We start from the raw sequence: 19,501 nt of genomic DNA, 5'->3' as shown, positions 1-19,501 counted from the left end.
TGGATCTGTATTTGATGACAATTGAAAAGATGAATGAAAATCATTTCGGTTGCATTAGCCATGTAAGCTGTCAGGGATTTGGATTACCGCTTATTCAACTGTTTGGACGGCATCTTTACGCTTCCAAGAAATCCCTTTTAGTCCAGGCATCAAGAGACAGGATGAACTCCAAGCAAGAAACTGGAGTTTGCAGACAAGCAGCTCATGCCCCTGACACTGGAGAATAAGGGAATGGAAAGCAAAAGTAGAGAAAATAAAGGAGACTTTGTGGGTGTGCTGTACTGCCAAACCTCAGTGGCCTGGATGCATTGTTATTGTTTATCCATCTCCATCCGTGCTTATGGGTATGTATTGATCTGAATAACTCGTGTCTGAGGGGTCACTGGGGCATCTGATTTTATCCCTTTCTTTGGGAGGTTTATTAATATTGACACTTCTTCATTTGATTGGGGCACTGACTATGGAATCTCTTTTTAATGGAATCATATTAGCTAATGTACTGCCTGTCCATACTCAAATCCAAAGTGCTTTACACAAGCCTATATTTGAGTAATTGCTAATGTTTTAAGAAAAAATATACTCAAACACCAAAAACACAGATATCTGAAACCAGAGAGGAATAGTGAAGACAGAACTATGCTGTAATCTGCAATCTGCATTTCTCTGTTGCAACACAGTGACCCAAAATAAAGTAAGAGTTACTTTTCCTGTACCTCACAAGTGTTATTTCTTTCCTTGTTCTGTCAAGGCCATTCATCCCTGCACCCTCCCACCAAGGGCTGCACTAGTTTCTGGAATGTAATTATTCATATCTGTACAAGCTCTTGTAAGACATTACCAACTAAAAAAGATAGCCAGAACATACAAGTTTGCACATCACCTTATTCCTGCAGTCGAAGGCAGTGTATCTCTGAGTGAATATGTGTATGGCAAATACTGCTCTTAACTTTCTCTTCTTTCCTTAAACAGATTGGGACTCTGCTTCTACCATTTATAGAACAGATTTTTGTCTCTTAAAAGTGCTCTCCTGGGATTGACTAGGAAAGTGTTTTTTGCAGTCTGCCTGATTGGTCTTCATTGGGGAGCAATTTCAGGGGCCTGGCTTTGGACACCATTTGCAATGGGTTTACAGCAGAAGGTCATGTGTTGTTAGAGAGTCATCATTGCCTCTCCCCTTGGGACCACAGCACACCTGTGTCTTTACCCTTCATCCTGAAGGTTCTGACACATCTTTTTGACATCTGTGCAGGAGCAGGGACATATAGCACTAACTCCTTGGGCAGAAACCAGCAGTGGACTGAAAGAGGGGAAAGGAAGAGTAGAAATTCAACGTTCAATGAATTTATTCATTCTCACCAATTTTGTCAATGTTTTTAATGATGTTTTGGTTGTAATGCATGAGGCCTTTAAAAGAGTAGGTATCTCATTAGGATCCTGGCTGTGTGGAGTCCAGGAAGACAAGGAGGCTGGAAGGTGAGTGTACCAGAGACAGTGAGATTGCTCACGGTAACTGTGTCTGTAACATGTCTAGATCCAGCACACCACACCCCTGCTGCTCCTTACAGCAGCTTATATTCAGCCTGAATTCACACTGCCTGCAAACCCTGCCTGTCCTTGAGTCAACTTCACTGTGTAGAAAAACCTAACAGTTGCAGTTATCTCCCTGGCAAGCTTGACGATAGTGGAAAAACATCGAGCATGGATAGAGCCTTCTCACTCAAAGCATTTCTGCTTTTCTGCAGCTGAGGATCCCAAGAGTTTCATTGAATCCAAATATTATTGAAACCTATAACCAATATTTGCATCAATAATGGAAGACCCTAAGTCTGTTGTCTCAGCTTCCACCTTAAATTCTGCCAAGACAGAAATTCCCACTGAGTCACAGACATGGTCAGACAAGCAGGACAGAAAACTGGGTCTTTCATCTCATCCCTCAGCTCTAGTCATGAACATGCTTGCTCTGCTCACTGCCACACTGATGATAGATTTTTATATTCTTCTTCGAACAGGAGAGGATTTGTGAATTAAACACTCACAGCCCTAGCAAGGTCGTACCACAGGACTCTGAACTACAGCTGCTTTTGAAAGAGAAACTCGCTGATCAGTCCAACCCTACACACACACTTTTACAAACACAGCCATTTTGAGGCCATTTCGGGAGACAAAAGAGCTGTTTGACTTCAAGGTTAATTCGAAGTTTTCAAGTAGACATCTCAGCATGTGACCAAGTGTCTGTTCTGAATGATTTAGCCTAAGGCTACCCTAAGGTGGTGGCTCCTTTTTTAGAACACAAGAAAATAAATGTACTGGTCTTCCAAAAAAGCCTTGTGCAAGCCCTGTGGGACACTTCCCAGCCAGGACATCTCGGAGTATCTCAAGTCAGTGCTCATTCCTGTCATGCTGGATGAGCTGTAGATGTGCAGCCTGTAATACTTGCAGCAATCTCTGACCCACAGCCTACATCTTAGCCAGAGTTCACATCACCCATTAACATCTTTCATACCTTTCACTTTACCTGCATCTCTGAGTTCATTTATTCTTATGTCTTCATAAACCAAACAACACAGCTTATTGCTATGATTATATTGAAATAAAGCCCTCTTTTATCACAGCACTTTGCTTGCCCTCCACCTCTGGTTCTCAGCAGGTTCTCAGATGCCTTGTTAAGACCTTCAAAGCCTCACAGCACACTCTGAGAAGAATGCATCTATCCTGAGGCTGAGAGAAACTAATTCTGCAATAGTATAATTTATGAAACTACAAGTTCAGCATCCTTTTTTCCTTTCCATGCAAAGCTGAACAGGAACTAGGACTGCTGAATTAATCTGGAAGTTTATACGTCACATTAGTTATAATCTGAACTGTAGCTGCTTCTTTGTACTTCATGTTGAATTATCCTTTCAGGGCTAGATCCTCACCTGGTCTTTTCCCCACAGGTTAACCATTCCAGCGAGGCTGGCTATAAATCAAGGAAAATTCATCCCTTTCTTTCTAGACACAAAAAGAAGTGTAACTTTGTGTATCTGACTTTTTTCTTTGATTTTTATTTCTCCAATCCTTTACATAGTCATTATAGATGTTAAGAAGCCTGTTTTGGAAATGATTAATGCTATTAATAATTTTCTAATTCAATAAAACCTCTCATCTTTGAACTCCTTGCAATATTTTTCTGCTTTCTTCAGCTTTTCACTAATTCAAACATATGACAAATACAACTCTTCGTTTCAGTTTTCTATTATTTCTCATGTCTGATCAAATAAATTAACAGACTTTCATTTCTTTCCCAGGAGTCATGCCCGTATGTTGATGAAGGCAGCATAAAAATATTACTTGTTCAAACAGGAAGCGGGGGAAAGAAGGATAGAAGTTATCTTTTATTCACTCTTCCAAGCAAACCAGGGCTGCTGGTCCCATTCCTCTCACCTTGACATCACCTCCTTTGCTAACCATATATATTGCAAGATTTGCAGAGCACCCACTGGTCTGGTTTAGCTTCACTGGGGTATAATGTCCCCTTTCAACCCCTTCAATACAGTAGCAGTTATTTTAATCACGCCACAGTAGTGCAGTCACTGGGAAGAATCAGCTGTCCTATCTAATGGGGATGCTCCACAGTCAGGCGGCCCCAGCCCAGCAGAGCAGCATCCTGCTAATGCAGTTTGCTGTGTTTGGGTAGTTAAAGATCCGTCTGCAGGCCAATTTGTACCTGTGTATTGTTGATAGACAGCGTGCCTCGGGCACAGAGATACTGCATGCAGGAAATGGATTCTCATTTAACCGTGTTTAATTTTGTTCCCTGCATCTCCATCATCCATCTTTCCATTTCTCTGCCCACCCAAATTGCTAATGTGAAACAAAGCTACTTGTGCCACCACAGCTCCTAAACTGATGTGTGACGATGCAATGATTGATTTCCCACTCCAGGAAAAGTGGGTCATTGTACATGTTGTACCACAGCAGGCTGAACCAAGCTGGTCGTGCTGACATTGGGCTTTTACAGATTTGTTTTGAGAAGTTCAGACCTGAGGCGACTACTGTGAATATCCAGCCCGAACACTTCTGGTTTTTGATGGCAGCACTGCCATTCTAAAATCTTCCTTAGCAGCTTAGAGAGATCTGAAGTCATCTGTGCTCCTCAGGACACAGTACTCTGATTATGCATTTTATATCTTACTTTCATGTTTGCACCAAGAATGGGAAATGCAAAATTCCTCCAATTCCAAGAGAGGGATCCAGTTTCAGGTTTGTCGTTTTCCAGGAGAGAAAACCCTAAACTAATTTAAGAATATGGTGCAATTAACAGCTTTTGCAAAGGATTTTGAATTACCGAGAAAAATACTAATTCAAACTGCTCTTTGAAAAAATATCCACTGCTTTTACTCTTCTTTTGTGATATTGCAATAGTGTGTAATAACTTTTCTCATGTAATGAGACCTGTTGAAATCCACTTTTAGATTGAAACACTTTAAGATTGCCTCTTATGATACCAAGGAGACATCGTTTGAAGAGGCAAGCCTCAGTATTGGTGTAGAACCTGCCTCCCCATCTGCTGAAATAGAACAGCAAAGTTGGAGTCAATTGCTGAAAGGGGAATATTTTGCAGGTTTTTCTGAACAGCCCAATAAGCAACTGAGCCCAGATGTCACAGCAGATTCCAAAAGGTCAAGGCAGGTGGGGATTTGGTTTTGATTTTCATAGGAACAAAAAGCATCAGGAAAATTTAGCTGTTAAAATTGCATCTTTGTTTTTATGAGAGTTGAAACCATGTTCTGTGAAATGATTTAGTGAATAGGTTGGATGAGACCTTTCTCCTGGGGCCTATGAATTTTTGCTTTGCTTTAAACAAATCTTTACACAAGTAACTTCCCTAATTTTTGCAGACCCCAATGGGTGGTGTCCTCAAGGGCAGAGAATATCTAATCAAGTCCTTAAATACTTAGACTTGAAAAATCCCTACAGAGATGAACAGTTTTGGCCAATAGGGACTGCACTTTTAACTTCCAACTGTGATTTTTGGCAGTCATGACCTGATATGTGGAGAGAAAGTCAAAGGAAAGCCTACAAATGCCTCCTGATGAGGATGAGGAGCCCTTTGGATGCAGCATAATCCACTGCCTTGGCCTCTTGTGCTGAGTGGGGTAAACCTGGATGGACACAAAACCACTTGCAGACAGTGCTAAGTACCTGAGGGCACTGCTCCAGTGACCCCTCAGCTGAGGAAGGGACAGAGAAAATCACTGCCATTCCACAAATGACTTCTGAATTTTCCTACTCTGTTCCTCCTCCTGCCGACCATCTCCTCTCCTCTGGAAACACCACAAATGTGGAAGGTTTGCAGGTAAGTAAAGAGAGGCATAGCAAATGACACAGCCAGGGCTGAGCACACTGCTCACTGGTAAACCTGGCCAAACCCTTTCATTTCTGAAACAGAATCCCTGGAATGGACGTAATTTACAAAGAAACAGACAAAAACTACCTCTGAATGAAATTTAAGCATCAGCAGACCACAGCACAGCTAGGAAATACCAAGTACAAACAACCATCTCTTCATCCTGAATTCACACCATTTTCTGCTTCTGTTTCCTGTGCAAAATTATCGCTCATTCAGAAACTGCTGCCGGGGAGGGGTGTGTGTGTGTGTGTGTGTATGGATGCAGAGTGGCTTGGGACAGCCTTCATCTGACTTTGCAGAAACACCAATTATCTCATTTTGAGGTGGCTCTCTGGAAATATGTAGAATAATGCACAATATAGGGGGAAAAATAGCAATTTTGTGGGATGCTTCCAGCAATACCCAGAATGATGACTATTACTGGGGGAGGAAAATCTATGTGATTCTAGGGATAGTGGGGGTGGAGGTGTCTCTTGCAGTACCCCAAAAGACACATACCACTGGAGGAGAAAAAAAAAATCTGTATGATTTCCATGAGTATTTCTGGAAATACCCAGCACAGCACTGAGCTGTGCGATTCTCTGGGGGACCAGAGAGTCATACAGGGTAACGAAGGGGATTGAAAATTGCGCGTTTATGGAGCGGGGAAGGGGGATCGGACCCCTCTGACAGTACCCCGAGCGATGCACACAAGTGGGGAGGGGGTACCACGAAGGACAGGGCCACCCATCCCCAATGCGCGGCCCCCCCCGCAGCACGCACCGGGGGGCGGCGTAATGAGACAAGGAACTTCAACCAGACACGGCCGGGGCGAGAGCGCGGAACCCCAAATTGCAAAGGGCGAATTTCCGCGGCTCGGTCCCACACCGTCCCCCACAAATACACGCACACAGGCGGCGGGGCGGGAGCGTGCGCGGGAACGGGAGCGTGCACACGAGCGCGCCCCCGCCCCGCCGCCGCGGCCGCTTTAAGGGCGGCGGGGGCGCGCCGCCGGGGCGCCCGGCGCGCCGCCGCCTCTCCTCTCCTCGCCTCGCCGCCGCGCCGCGCCGCGCTCTCTCTCCCTCTCCCTCCCTCCCTCTCTCTCTCTCTCTCCCTCGCCCCGCTTTAAAGTCTCCGCCAGGATCCGGGCTCGCCCGCCACTTCCTGTACGGCAGGATGGAGCGCGCCGGGGCCCCGGCTGACCGCCGCCCGCCCGGCCGTGCGCGGAGGCGGCTGTGAGCGCCCCGTCCGCGGCATGCGCGCCCCGCCGCTGCTGCCCGCCTGAGCCGCGCCGCCCCGCGCCCGCCGAGCCGCGCGGGGGGGTCCCCGCGCCCCGCCGGCGCTCCTCTCTGTCCTCCCCCTGCCCCGCGCTTGGAGGGATTTTTTGGGTTTTTTTCCCCCGTAGAGGAGGCGAGCAGGAGCCCCCCGCTTTCTCCCGCAGGAACAGGGGTGCGGGGAGAAACTTATTTTCAACAAGTTTTTGTTTTTTTTTTTTTTTTTTTTTCCTCCCCCCTCCCCCTTTTTTTTTTTTTTTCCCTCCCCCTGTGTGTTAATTATTTTAGCCCCTTTCCCCTTTCGATGTGCGGCTTTGGACATGCGGAGGCTACTGCAACCGTGTTGGTGGATCTTTTTCTTGAAAATCACCAGCTCCGTGCTCCATGATGTGGTGTGCTTCCCCGGTGAGTGAGCGCGGCGGCTGTGGGGGGCTCCCGGTGCCTCCTCCACACGTGTCCGCGACCGCCGTGGGGAGCCGGCGGGGCACCCCCGGAGCGCGGAGGATGCGCCAGGGCTGGCGGGGGCCCCTTCGCTTCGCCGGGGCTCCTCCCGCTCCACAGCACTCTCCCGGCTGCGGGCAGCGCTGCCCGCGAGTGGGGCCGGCAGCGGAGCACGGGCTCGGCTCCGCGCTCCCGGCGCGGTGTCCCCAGTCTCCGGTGCATTGCAGCGCGGGGCGGGCGCAGGGGGGTCCTTGCGCGCTGCTTTTCTTTCGTGGGGCTGCCTGGAGCTCTCTTTGTGCTGCGGGACCGCCGCTCGCCGCCCCGAAAGGCAGCGTGACTCCGCGCTCCCAGCCCGCGCCGCAGCCCCCGGCAGAAAGTTGTCGGTGCGCGGGTCCCTGTCCTCCCCACGCCACGCGTGTCCTCCGGGGGGGTCTCGCCGTGCCGCCTGCTGACCTTGGCGGGGCGGGGGGGGGGGGGTCCCGCGGGGCTGCGCGCCCTCTCCGCACCGGGGCTGGAGCCGTGCAGCCGCCACCGCGCACCCGCCGGAGAAGAGAGGGGCTCCGTGGCCGCGGGGCACTCGGCGACCACCGTGCAGTTCCCCCCTCCCCACTTCGAACCCCGCGGCCGGTGCCCGTGTATCGCTTCCCGCCCCGCATCGGGCCGCGGGGCTGGCGTGTACCGGGGCCGGGCGGGCGCTCGCCCTCGCCGCGCCCCGCGCTGGGACCCGCGGCCCCGCCGCTCGCCCCGGCCCGGGGGAACTCGCGGGGCTCGCTCGGGCTCCCGCCGCCTCCGCAGTGCCCGGGCCGCCCGCCAGGGGCGCTGTGGGGCCGCCGGCGCCCCCGCGGGGCGCGCGCCCCTCCGCCGGCGCGCAGCGCGGGCCCCGCCCGGCGCGCTCCCGGGCCGCGCGCGTGCCCGCCGGGCTCCGCGGCCGCTCCGAGCGCCCCGGGCACGGCCGGGAGCCCCCAGGGATCGATGGCCGCCTTTGTTCCGCCCGGGGCTTCCTCGCTCCCTCCCGGGGGGAACGCGAGCCCCTCTTCCCACGGAACGTCCCCTCCCCACCGCGGCTTCTCCCGTCCTTGCCCTGGGCTCCTGGCTGCTCGCCGCGGCCAGGTGTGCAAGAGTCTAATGAAATAATTGAATTCTAGAGGTTTAATAGGAACTTCCACTTATGTTTCGCTTTTTTTTTCCTTTTAAAAATTTTTCTTCCTGGAATACCCTTTTTTCTAACACCAAATGCAGAGCTAAGCAGATAGACCCATCCCATCTCATTCCTTCCAGCAGCTTCTCACATGGTAAAATGATTTGAAGCAAAAAGAAACTAAGTTGGGGAGAAGGTTAATACCTCTGCAGCTTTTGACGAAACATTTATCTTCTTTGTATTGATTTTTTCTTAATTTCAGTCCTCGGAATGATGCCTTTCTCTCTGGTTCTGATATATATTGTATAGTAATTACAGCTAGAAGGCAGGCTCCAGGAATGCTGCAGGAAAACAAGCCCTGATGTTGGTTTAATATGACAGTATTGTATGACTCGCTGATTTAGATCAGCGATGTTTGAACCAGATAATATTTGTATTATGGTTCGAACGTGAAGATGGATGCAAGCAGAGGGTAGTAGGACGCTTGCAGAGTGTTGGTAAACTCTGTAATGCCAGAAACCATAAAACAGCTGTGTAATACTCAAGAATGTTTCAGGGCTGTTCGTTGCTAAAGCTTTGCCTGGAAAGCAAACTATTTTCCAGAAAGGCTTTAATGCCTTTAGTTTTTGTACAGAGCTGCCGTGTTAGAGCTCAGTACCTCGCTTGCTGCCGTGAGCTTTGCTCTGAAGAGCAGCGGTACCTGGTGTGTGTGAGCCGAGGGGTGGGGAGTGAAACCTCCTGATAAACGGGGACCCTCCGACTCTGATCCCGCACTTCAGAGATGCCCGAGGCAGGGAAGCTGCAGGGAGGATCTCTGTGGGCTATAACAGGACGCTGGTGCTGACAGCATCCAATGGCAAATCATCGGAATTTGTGTTGGCAGGGAATCCCGGCCACATATTAACCATTTAGTACCTACCACGAATGCTTCTGTACCTTTTCATAGCATTTTGTAGAGAGGATTAAAGACGTAAGGTATTTGTCAGCTTGGTTTTAATTTGTAAGCATCTTTCTTCCCTCTGCTTCATATCTCGCTCCCTTTAAATGGAAGAGAGGTCACCACTTGTTTTCTCCCCTGCAAATCACTTTACTTTGTGAGGAAACATAAAGGCTATTCTTTTCTTTGTTCAGTAACAATAAATGAACCGTGTAGAAAATAAGTCTTTTCAGTATTTCTGTGTTAGTTGTGTTGTAATAGGGTTTCGCTGTTTAAGTAGGTGTTTTTTGTTGTTGTTCCTTTGCCAGTGACTCCTTTCTCTTACTGCAGCCAAAAAAATATGTGGGTAAGGTTTTCCTCCTTCTGAACTGTTTAGTGCATTTCTCTGTGGGCTTGTCACTGGTAATTGCTTTGGTTAATAGATCAAACCAAGACAAGGTAAGGGAGGTTGTTTCCATGGGGTCTGTTTGCTCATTAATCTAAATTCACAGTACCAAAACTCAGTAAGATATAAATATTAGCATTACAGTGATATCCTTACTATCTGATTTCTTGGTGCTTTGCCAAAAGAGAGTAAATATTTTTTTTGTAAAGGAAAAAGTACACATTTGTGCAGTTCTTAGCTTTTGCTTTGACAATCCTGTCGTCTAAGGAATGACAATTGCTGCCATTTTCTTAGGCTAGATGCATAAATGAAAGTAATTTTCTTAAGTCTAGATTAGCTCTGTGGTAATGAATCAAATTGTTGCTAACCTGGCAACTACCTAAATGGGTTTTGGATTTTGAGTCTTCATAGATCGGAGCTGAGAGTTAATTTTGCATGTAACTGTCTTCTGCTTGGAGGAAAAATTATACTGGGAGCTGTGCCTTATGAACTAAGTAAATAGTACTTCAGATATTTTTAAAGGTGCAGAGGAGGCTGGCTTTGTCTAGTAAAGATTTTACAGAGGAAGGTGCATTGTGCACGTAGAGAAATACGGAATGTACAGGAGAGGGCCCTCCAAGACTATTTAGTCCTGTGGCTTTTATGAAGATGACACTTTGTACATTTTAATTATCCCTTATTTTCAGTGCCGTTTCAAAATACGCTCTATGTTACGGGAAGTTGCTAATGGAGTCCTTGCAGATAAAGAAGCCAAGCGAGCCCTCCCAGGCTGCCAGAGCTGTGATTTGCTTCTTGGGGGGAACTCCAGGGACAGCTTTGCTATCCCTTAGCAGCCTTGTGGTTAACGGGGCCTGGACCGGCTAACAAAAGTCTTCAAGTGGCCACAGGAGCTGTCTGTGCTGGCAGCCAGAGGAATAGGCTCCCTAAGGGTGGGAGGGAGGAAGAGGCATCACAGAAATCAAGGATTTCACTGTATTCGAATAAAGAAAGGAACACAATTTGAGGGTAACTGGGATTCCCTCAGCCCTATTGCAATTTCTACGAAGTCTGGATCCAGGCTGGGGATGTTGCTCTGCTTGGAAGAACAAGGAGGAATTTTTGCCTGTGTGTATAAGTTGGATTTCTTTTATTGCTCTCTTATCCCTGATACCCTCTCTTTTTTGTCTAGGAATGGAGGATGTAAGGGTTTCTGATCCTGTTCAGAAAAGGGATGTATGTCTTAGAGCAGTGAAGAGCTGCTGTGAGCCAAGCAGAGATGTCGTGTCCTTCACCCATCCCATCTGCATCCACACTGGAAATCTCTGTGGAACAAATAGATCCTGCTTGGCACCATAAAAAAAATCACTGGAAATCACCTGTTGATTTCAGTAGGGTGGTGGTTGCACTCCTGGTTTCTGTGTCTTTGTAGGGACAAGTGTTGGCTGTACTCTTATCAAGTTCTGTAAATTTAATAGTTGGAATTTGTTTCCAGTTACAGAAAAGACAGCTAACAGCTCCATCCATCTTATAATCAGTGCTCAAGGACTAACATACTTACAGTTTTCTGAAATAAATGTTATTAAAGTTGACTCTAATTTAAATGTTCAAGTTTCATGGTTAAATTAAGGAATGACTTAAAACTATTAATCTCAACTGTCCTTGGAAAAAAGTGCTAATAATTTGGTTGCTGCTTTTTAGCAGACAAATGAACATGTGGCATGATGTGCTCTGCAGCCTAAGGGTCTAGTAATAACACTGTACTTTAGCTAATATATAACTTTAATCGAAGAAATTATGAAAAAATGAGCCTAATTTCTGTTTGCCCAAGTAATTGTGCTTCCATTTTGAAAGAGTTACTCCTGTGTGTGGATGAAATTGTAACTATTTATGTTTATGTGCCATGTCACTTTAAGTTTAATTCTAAACAACAATTCTTGAGTATTTTAGGAAGTGGAGTTTTGCCGGACAGATGTTTTTAAAAGTATTGAGTCATCTGAGGGTTTAGATATGCACCATATGGGTTAATTTATGGTTTATATATTCCTTCTGGGGACTGCTTGCTGCTTTAGGTGTCTAAATATCTTTATCAAGTTTTCCCTTTTCATGAGGTAAACTCATGTCAGTGTTTCCTCCAAGTGAAAATTGTGGATCTACATCTTCTTGCACAGGCTGATGGGAAGATAACTTCACAGATTTCCAGATCCAGCCCAGTCCCACCAGGGAGTATCAGTTTTGTGAACACCTGCATGGGTTGGAAGCAAAGCAGAGAAGGAAGATGAACATTAATGCATCCTTTCATCCTAAGCAGAAGTACCTGGGCTGTGGCCAATTGGAGGTGCCCAACTAGAGAATAACTTTTGATGAAAGCAACTAGTTTTCACATTTGTGTGTCCATAAACCTTTAGAGAAAAAAAGAAGCATGGAAAAGTTATCCTTGAGTGCTGTTAATTTTCCCATTACTCAGTATCTTGTGCTGATGATCATGTTGTCTGTGTTGCAGGGTACAGATTACTTGCCCCAGGGCAAATCAAATTGGTTTCTTTCTTTCAGTGGTGCTAACAGAGCCTCCAATTCTCCCAAATGATCTCAGCCCACTTCAGCGAGGACAAGAGTCCTCTTGAATCAATCTGGGCTGCACTGGTAATGTCTCCAAATGCTTGCTTTTCAATGTACACTCATCTTCTTGAGGCACAGCTGCCAGGACACAGCAGATTCCAGTTTTATGCCTTGAGCTGTCACATATTTGTGGCCTAAGCAAAATCTCTTCCCACCTTGAAAGTGAGCAGATGAACTGGGGAGCAGATTGCAAGCACAGCAATGATGCTGCAGAGATACTCCATGGACACTGCTGCTCTTGTCTCATTTTTCCTTTCCCCTGACATTACTACTGGGAAGCTGGAAGAAACAGTGGTGGGAATAAACTCCCCACTTTGGAGGAGGAGGAGTGAAGGCACAGGGTAATAATAAGGAAGCTCAGAAATTCATGCAGTCACGGCAAGATCTGTTTTGCTACACTGAATGGCTCACTTTACAGCAAATTGAATTAGTATTCAGGTGAACTATGGTTAAAGTAAAATCAGTTAGTGTATGGCCTTTTTTTTTTTTTTAATGTGGTTTTATTATGCATCTCCAAGTTTGCTTGGGAGTTGACGTACTGGTGCTCTTAATTATCAAGTCATTTGAATAATGATGAACCATTTTCTAGAACTTAAAACATGACTGCATCATGCACCTGCCAGCAGTACTGGCACATAAAATCTCAATTGGCGTGGGTGGTGCAGTTTTCCTATGCATAAATGCTGCATGACGCCTGATAGATATTTATCCTGTCCAGTGTCTGCTTTGAGGAACTTGGTTTTCATAGTGTGGGGGCACTTCTGAAGAAAATCTAGCTGTTTTGAGACTTGGATGTTTAGCTTAGGAAAGCTCCTTTGAAAAATCCTTTTCTCTGCTTGCAGCAATGTAATGAATGAAACTCTGAGCCCTGAAGAGCTGCAGTGGTATTTAGGAGCAAAATGCAGGATGTTATTTGGTCTTGTGGCAGCTGCTTTGTTCTCTTTTTTGGAATAAAGTGTGGCTGTCTCCCTGACAGAGTGCTGTTAAAAGTTCTGTTGGGAGTCAGTTTATTCTGCTGACAGGAAAGGAAAGCTATCTGATAACTTCTCACAGGCAAAGTGAAGAGTTGTTCAGTTTTCCCACACCTCACTCTTTCCATCTTCTGTCCTTGCAGGAGGCTTGTAAGAGACGTAGGAAATGCTATAATACTTGTTTTAACCAAAGCACTTCCTTGCCCTTTTCTCACTCCCATAAAAGTATCTGCTATTGGATTATTGCTTTTTAACAGTCTGAAGTCTTAGACCTGGAGTTCCTTGGAGAGGTTGTCAGGCTGGTTGGTGACCAGTGTTGGTTGTCCCAGAGTGGAAGAGCACTTCAGTGTAAGAAGTGTTGAACACTGAATAAGCAGGATATGATGGTGATGTTGTGCCAATGCACTGCAAAAGTCATTTTTCTACTGCAGAGGTGAAGAGAAACAGTTCTTTCCTGACCCATGTTGATGGTCCTCAGCTGAAAGCAGATTACTTTCTTTTAGTCTCTACATTTCTTTGAAACAAGAATGTCCCTGAAGCAACTTCACTGAGGACCATTCTGTGTCTTTGTGTCAATTTGGTGTGTTCAGAAATGCTTCCCTGAATAATCTTTTTTCCCTTTTCCTCTCTCCCCTTCTGGATTTTATAAGAATTTGGTTTGTATCTTAGGAGGTAGTAAAGTTTGTGATACATATCTCAAAATAAATAGGTTTTGACAAAGAGCTTTTTAGGGCAAGTTTAGTGATTTTTTTTTTTTTTTTTTTTTTTTTTGTAGGCATATGTTTAATATAAACCTCTGTTTAGTGACCTCAGTGTGAGGCTTCTGTCCAGCCATCCCTCCCCATTGCCAACCCCCTGGAAAAAATAAAGATACCTGGTAGCTTTCAAATAAGTACAGATCTACATTGCTGTCAAAATTGAGTTTAAAGATTAAATTTTCTATAGACTTTCATTGGCATTTAGATTACTAAGGTGCTCTTAGACTTCTGGAGATTATGGTATAGATTTAGTGCAGTCGAAGTAGAAATGAGGGATTGTGCAGCACGTCTGCCTCTTAAACATTGCATCCATTCACTGGGTAGGCAGAGAGAACCAGTTCAATGTCTCTTCTTGTTGGCCTCCATTCTACTTGTAGGTGGTTGACTTATTGTGTTACAGTGCACTAGCTTGTGTATTTTGTATTTAAATCCATGCTTAAAATGCAACTAAAATTTGCCTGTTGACAGCAGTTGCATCATATTCTAATTGGTGAGAAGTGCTAATGGAGTGTTCAGGTTCTAAAATTAGTTGTTTATTTTACCTTCTTTGCCCAAGGGTTTTGCATCAGATTATAGAGTTTCTGTATAACTGTTTGTGTTCTGAAGTGACACCTTTGCACAGTTTTAGCTATTTAAGTAAGTGTTAAAAGTTTGTGCTCAGTGACAGCAGTTTCAGAAACTGTGACTTTTAAAATTGTTTCTTACTACATTGTTTATGCACTGCAAAGCGCTTCCCTCCTGTTTACTGTGAATTAATGCATTGTTATATTTGCAAACCGGGGGTGCAAACTGTGCAAGTTCTATAATTTCTTCTCGTGGTGCAGTGGCAGATCCTCAGCTGCTGCACGCTGTCACGGCACGACTCAGCTGCTGTGGCAGCTTCCACCAGGTGAGGGTCTGTCCCATAACCCTCATCGTGACATTATTCTGAAACACAACCATGCTTGTTATTGTCACTGTTCCCCTTGGGTAGCCTTGTGTCAAGCTGGTGCTGTTTTAATACTGTCTTTATACTTTCCTGCAAGTTTTTCTTTACTGTGTGTTGAAATGCAAAACCACCTCCTAGTATGAGTCTGCCTGTAGTGAAGCAGACATGTCCAGTCTGTCCATTAAAATTTTGGCTTTCTGGAGGATGCTTTATCATATGTATCAGTCCTTGGAACTGTTGTCAGTTGTCTCTTTTAAATCAATAATTTGTTTGGTGCCCATTTGAAATTATACTAGACTTCTTTCTATGAACAAACTAGTTATAAAAATAAATAAGCCACCAAAAAAAGTGGTGCTTGAGTTACTGTAGATAAAATTACAAATATACAACTACTTTAACAACCGTCTCTTGTCGGTTTCACTTTTCTCTACTAGTTTAAAGAGCCCTCTGGTATTTTTTTACCATGAGAGTATTTGCACATTAGGATAAAACCATGTTACAATGTCTTGATTAACCCAGTGACCTGAACCACAAGCCCTTTGCCATGAGATTTTATTCAGTCCTTGAATGTTTTGTTTTTTTGTTTTTTTTTTTTCTTTTCTGCAGGCTTTTTTTTTTTTTTTTTTTTTTTTTTAAGAAAGGTGCACACGAGAACTGAGCACTGGTCTTGTTCATATTATGTATGTACAATGCTATTGCCCTTTCTGTTTGTCCAGGGATTTTCAGTGGCCTATTTTTCTGCCACAGCAAGAAAACTCATGCTGATTGTTTGCCTAGTATGACTTCTAGATCATTATTGGAGTCAGTGCTGAACAAAATACTCTGCTGTTCAGTGGATGTGGCCTGGATCACTGATTCTTAGGACTTCTAACTTTATTTTCGTAAACTGTTTGAATTCATCTTTTCCTTTTTTTAATTTTTTTTTTAATGTGGCTTGAATGTAATGGCTGTAATGGCAATTTTAGAAATAGAAAGAAAGGCTTAAGTCCTCTGCATTCTTAGTGTCTCAGGTAACTTCTTCTTGTTTTGCTTCCTTTTTAAGCCCAACAGTTTTTAAGGGCGTAGCAATCCATGCATCCTCTAACAGCCCAGGTGATGTGGAGTTTTCTAAAGGGGGTAACTCAGGCTTTGGCTCCTGTCTGCCATGGTTCACTGGAGGTTTCACACAGCTCCAGAACCACCCTGTGTGATGTGTGATGCCCCGGGTGTGGGTAAGGGATGAGCCCCCTGCGACACTTGGAGTGGGAGTGACAGTGTGGGTACAATCCCAAGCCGGCTGTAGGCTTCCTAGGAATGTGGGCAAGGGTTTGCTGTCCCTACCCTCACCCTGGTACTGTTAATCGTGCTGCTGGTTTTGGTAGAAAGTGTTTCTTTTCCTTCTCTGCTGGAAGTGGGTGGGGGATTGGATACTGAGCTGTTTGCAAGAATTTAGATCTGCTCTGTTACTGTGACCTGTTTCCATTAGGGTGGCCTCCCTTGGATGCTTTTAGCTTTTTACCTTGATTGTATCTGATTAGCAGCATGTATCAAATGAGGGAAAAACAGTCCTTTCTCTCTTAGCTGATACTGCCTGGGAAGAGCCTGGGGTATGCAAAGGAATGTGAGAAAGAGGGAGACCTGCCTTCCATGTGGGAATATGGTTTGTAAGGATAGTGCAGAATTTGCCAATGAATTACAGCTGTACTGATTACTGAGGAGTGGAAACAGCCTTGCCTGCCCAGTGAGGATGGGTGGTATAAAAATGTGGGGCAGCTGGCTATGAGTTAGAGTTTGGGATGGAGGCTGCTGCAGTTTGCGATGGGGGCTGCTGGCTGTGCTGTGAGGAGGAAGGGACGGTGGTCCTGCAAGGGACAGACAAGGTAAGAAGATGCTGTGTGAGTGACAGGTGGGGTTAGGTGGCCGGGTAAGGGACAGGTTGGCGTTTAGTTGGTCATGCAGAAGGAAGAAGGAAACTTGCAGAGAGGGGAGAAAGAGTCAGTGCTGTGTGGAGCTGCCTGTGAGGAAAGGAGTCCACTGGGAGAAGGCATGTAAGGTTTGTAATAAAAGACTGGTGTTGGTGCCTGTTGTGTCCAACTTGACATAATTGCAACATTTCCAAATATACGAGCCTTCACAAAAACCATTGAGAAGACCTGATCTGTACCGAGCAGGTACTCTCAAGTTCTGGTGTGGTGAAAGGATGATAAATCATGCTTGATCGATCCTGATATTCTGGAGTGCTTCAGGCAGGCCCTGGCAGTGTGTGCTGTCTGGGGAGCAGAGCACAGTGACCAGGCAGTTTGCCAGGAAGGTTTTAATTATCCTTTAACGTGGTGGGCTGGATGGCCATCACCAAAAGTCCCTTCCAGTGTTGTTCTGTGCTGCACACGCTGTTCCTGAGCCCCTGCTGTGTCCCTGCAGGCTCTGGAGGCTGCAGCCCAGTGGCTCAGAGCTGCTGTACCTGGGAGCTGGAGGTGCAGGCATGGGCAGCATCCTGGGCTGCTGGTCCAGGGACTTGCTGGAGCCTGCGAGTAATGGTAATGGGAACGTATTTCAATTTGTAACCCATTCTCCTGTATCAAGATTGGACTACTTCTATTCTGTTCCACATGTGCATCACTTGGGGAAACATGCTGATAGTACTAAACATTTAATTGCTTCTCTTGATTTTATTTGTAAATTAGAATCTAGAGGATCTGTAAGGAAAAAAAAAAAGAGCTTAATTGGACAACATTTTAGAGTCGCTAAAGAAAAGAGAATGTAGCTTTCCAGCTTTTGGAGCTGAAACAAATGCAAACTTACTTATTGATCCATCCATATGATATCATATTTTAACTACTGTCTAAACTGGAGGTCATCTCTATACTAGATTGCTTAAGAATCTGTCTATCTTATCACATCTTGTACTCATTTATAGTTGTTTCCATTTCTGGCTTTGTTGGAGAGACAGCTAGTGTTTCAACCTAAATTAAAATCAATAAGAAGCAATTTCGTTTGTTTTTTAACTACTAGAGAAGACTTTTTTTTTTTTAGTGTGTCTCTGTATGTTCAACTAAGTCACTTGGTTCTTTCCATCAAGATAATTGCCAGGCTTCATTAATTCCTAATTTTTGCATATGTAGGAATTGGTTTATTTTCCAGTGTACCTAACAAAACGTCAAATATGATTTAAAAATAAGCACTTACTCTAAGTCATCACTGAGGAAAAAAATGCAGTAAAAAAATACTTGGCAGTTAGAAGTAGTTTAAAAATATCTCGGGGGCTGTAGTGAATACTAAGACCCTGGAGTCCTGCACTGGCAAAGTAGCTCAGGCTTTCCCTGGCACATTTGGGCAGTGATCTACAGGGATGACTTGCAGTGGAAAAAGCAGAGTCTGGGTCTCTGTGCTTTCAGTCTCTGGCCAGGATATTTCTGCATTATGCCAATTCATGTAAGAAGCTGTTGTGTTGTCAGCTGGCTTTTACCCCACAGCCAGCAGGTTGCCAGCAATAACAATTACCCTGAGTCAAATTCAACATGGAATTCACACTGCAGCAGTGCTGGGGCTTCCCAGGTAAGGCAATGGTGAGCCATAATGGAATATTGGAGAGAATATCTGAAGGCAGTGCTCTGATGAAATGTCCAAAAGAGGAAGTGTTACTGCTCTCCTGAGTTGATCACAGGGTGCAGGAAATCATCCTTGGTGGTTTGCTGGAGAAATAAATGCCCTTATTTATGTCAGGTGGTTCTCTGGGTTGCTGTGATCTCACTCAATGCTTCTTGTAATTTAAAATATGTTGAAGAATTCCTGGAAGGCTTAATTCTGAATACAAGAACTTGTTGCTTGGTGTAAATCTCATTTCCTATTTGACCTTCCTTTGATGTGCCTAAGTGTTGTGAGATACCTGCTACTTTAATTTCTTGGGTTCATTTTTCCCTCACCTTTTCTTTTCCTTCTGCTTGCTTTGATTCAGATATGTTTATGAGTTAAGAAAGAGGGCAAACCAAGGGCAAAAAAAGGCAGATCTGGCTACCCTGGTAATCAAAGCAAGAGACTGTTCTCTGAAGTTAACAGCTAAAGTAGTGTTTTGTAGGAACAAAACCTAATTAGTGACTAGATGACATGATGAAGAGCACATTCCCTTCACCCTTGGAAGCAGCATAGGAGCTGTGTGTGAATTTCTTGAATTTGGTAACAAAACAGCAACCCATTTTTTTTTTTAACTGATAACTTAAGACCACGCAGCAGTTCATGTTTATGTGCCAAGAGACCAGCTGTGTTTGAAAATATATAAGCATACCTGGGATACAGTGACCCAGGGATGTCCACACACTAGTGACACCTATCTTAAGTGAATCCCAAGCCCTGGTTCAGTGTAAGGAGTGATACATCACAGCACTAACAGATGCTCTGCCAAAAAGGTAATTAATACTCCATGTCAAGTGTTATCTGCATGTACTGTTTTCTCTATTCCATGCTATTAAGCAGTGTGACCTTTTCTCTTTCACCAATTAGTTTCCAAGGTGAAAACCAACTTAGGAAGAAAATTAACTTTTTTCATTGGCTCTGAGGAGTCTTACAGTTTCACAGTAGTCTTTATTACACTTTCACACTGTACATTTTTGACTTCTGTCTTGACCAATGACCCTTCATTCCTGTAGATTGAGATTGCATTCCCCTGTTCACTCCTGTGTTTGGGAGACGTGATCAGGCATTTTGGGTGCAGAGACAGATGGGGTTTG

At 45.0% G+C, this 19,501-nt stretch overlaps 1 protein-coding gene across 1 annotated transcript in view; it reads left to right on the top strand.

Moving 5' to 3' along the window:
• The first annotated feature begins 6,731 nt into the window (after nt 1-6,731).
• PTPRG (protein tyrosine phosphatase receptor type G) overlaps nt 6,732-19,501 on the top strand; it is a 389,517-nt gene continuing 376,747 nt past the window's right edge. The window contains exon 1 of the mRNA XM_014872991.2: nt 6,732-7,050. Coding sequence (XP_014728477.2) covers nt 6,966-7,050 — 85 coding nt within the window. The 5' untranslated portion in view covers nt 6,732-6,965. The remainder of the gene's footprint in view (nt 7,051-19,501) is intronic.

This window comes from Sturnus vulgaris, chromosome 11 (assembly GCF_052056855.1).
Source record: "Sturnus vulgaris isolate bStuVul1 chromosome 11, bStuVul1.hap1, whole genome shotgun sequence".
NCBI classification, from domain to species: domain Eukaryota; kingdom Metazoa; phylum Chordata; class Aves; order Passeriformes; family Sturnidae; genus Sturnus; species Sturnus vulgaris.
Note: the sequence above shows the minus strand (reverse complement) of the source record. Positions and strands in the feature narration are given on the sequence as shown.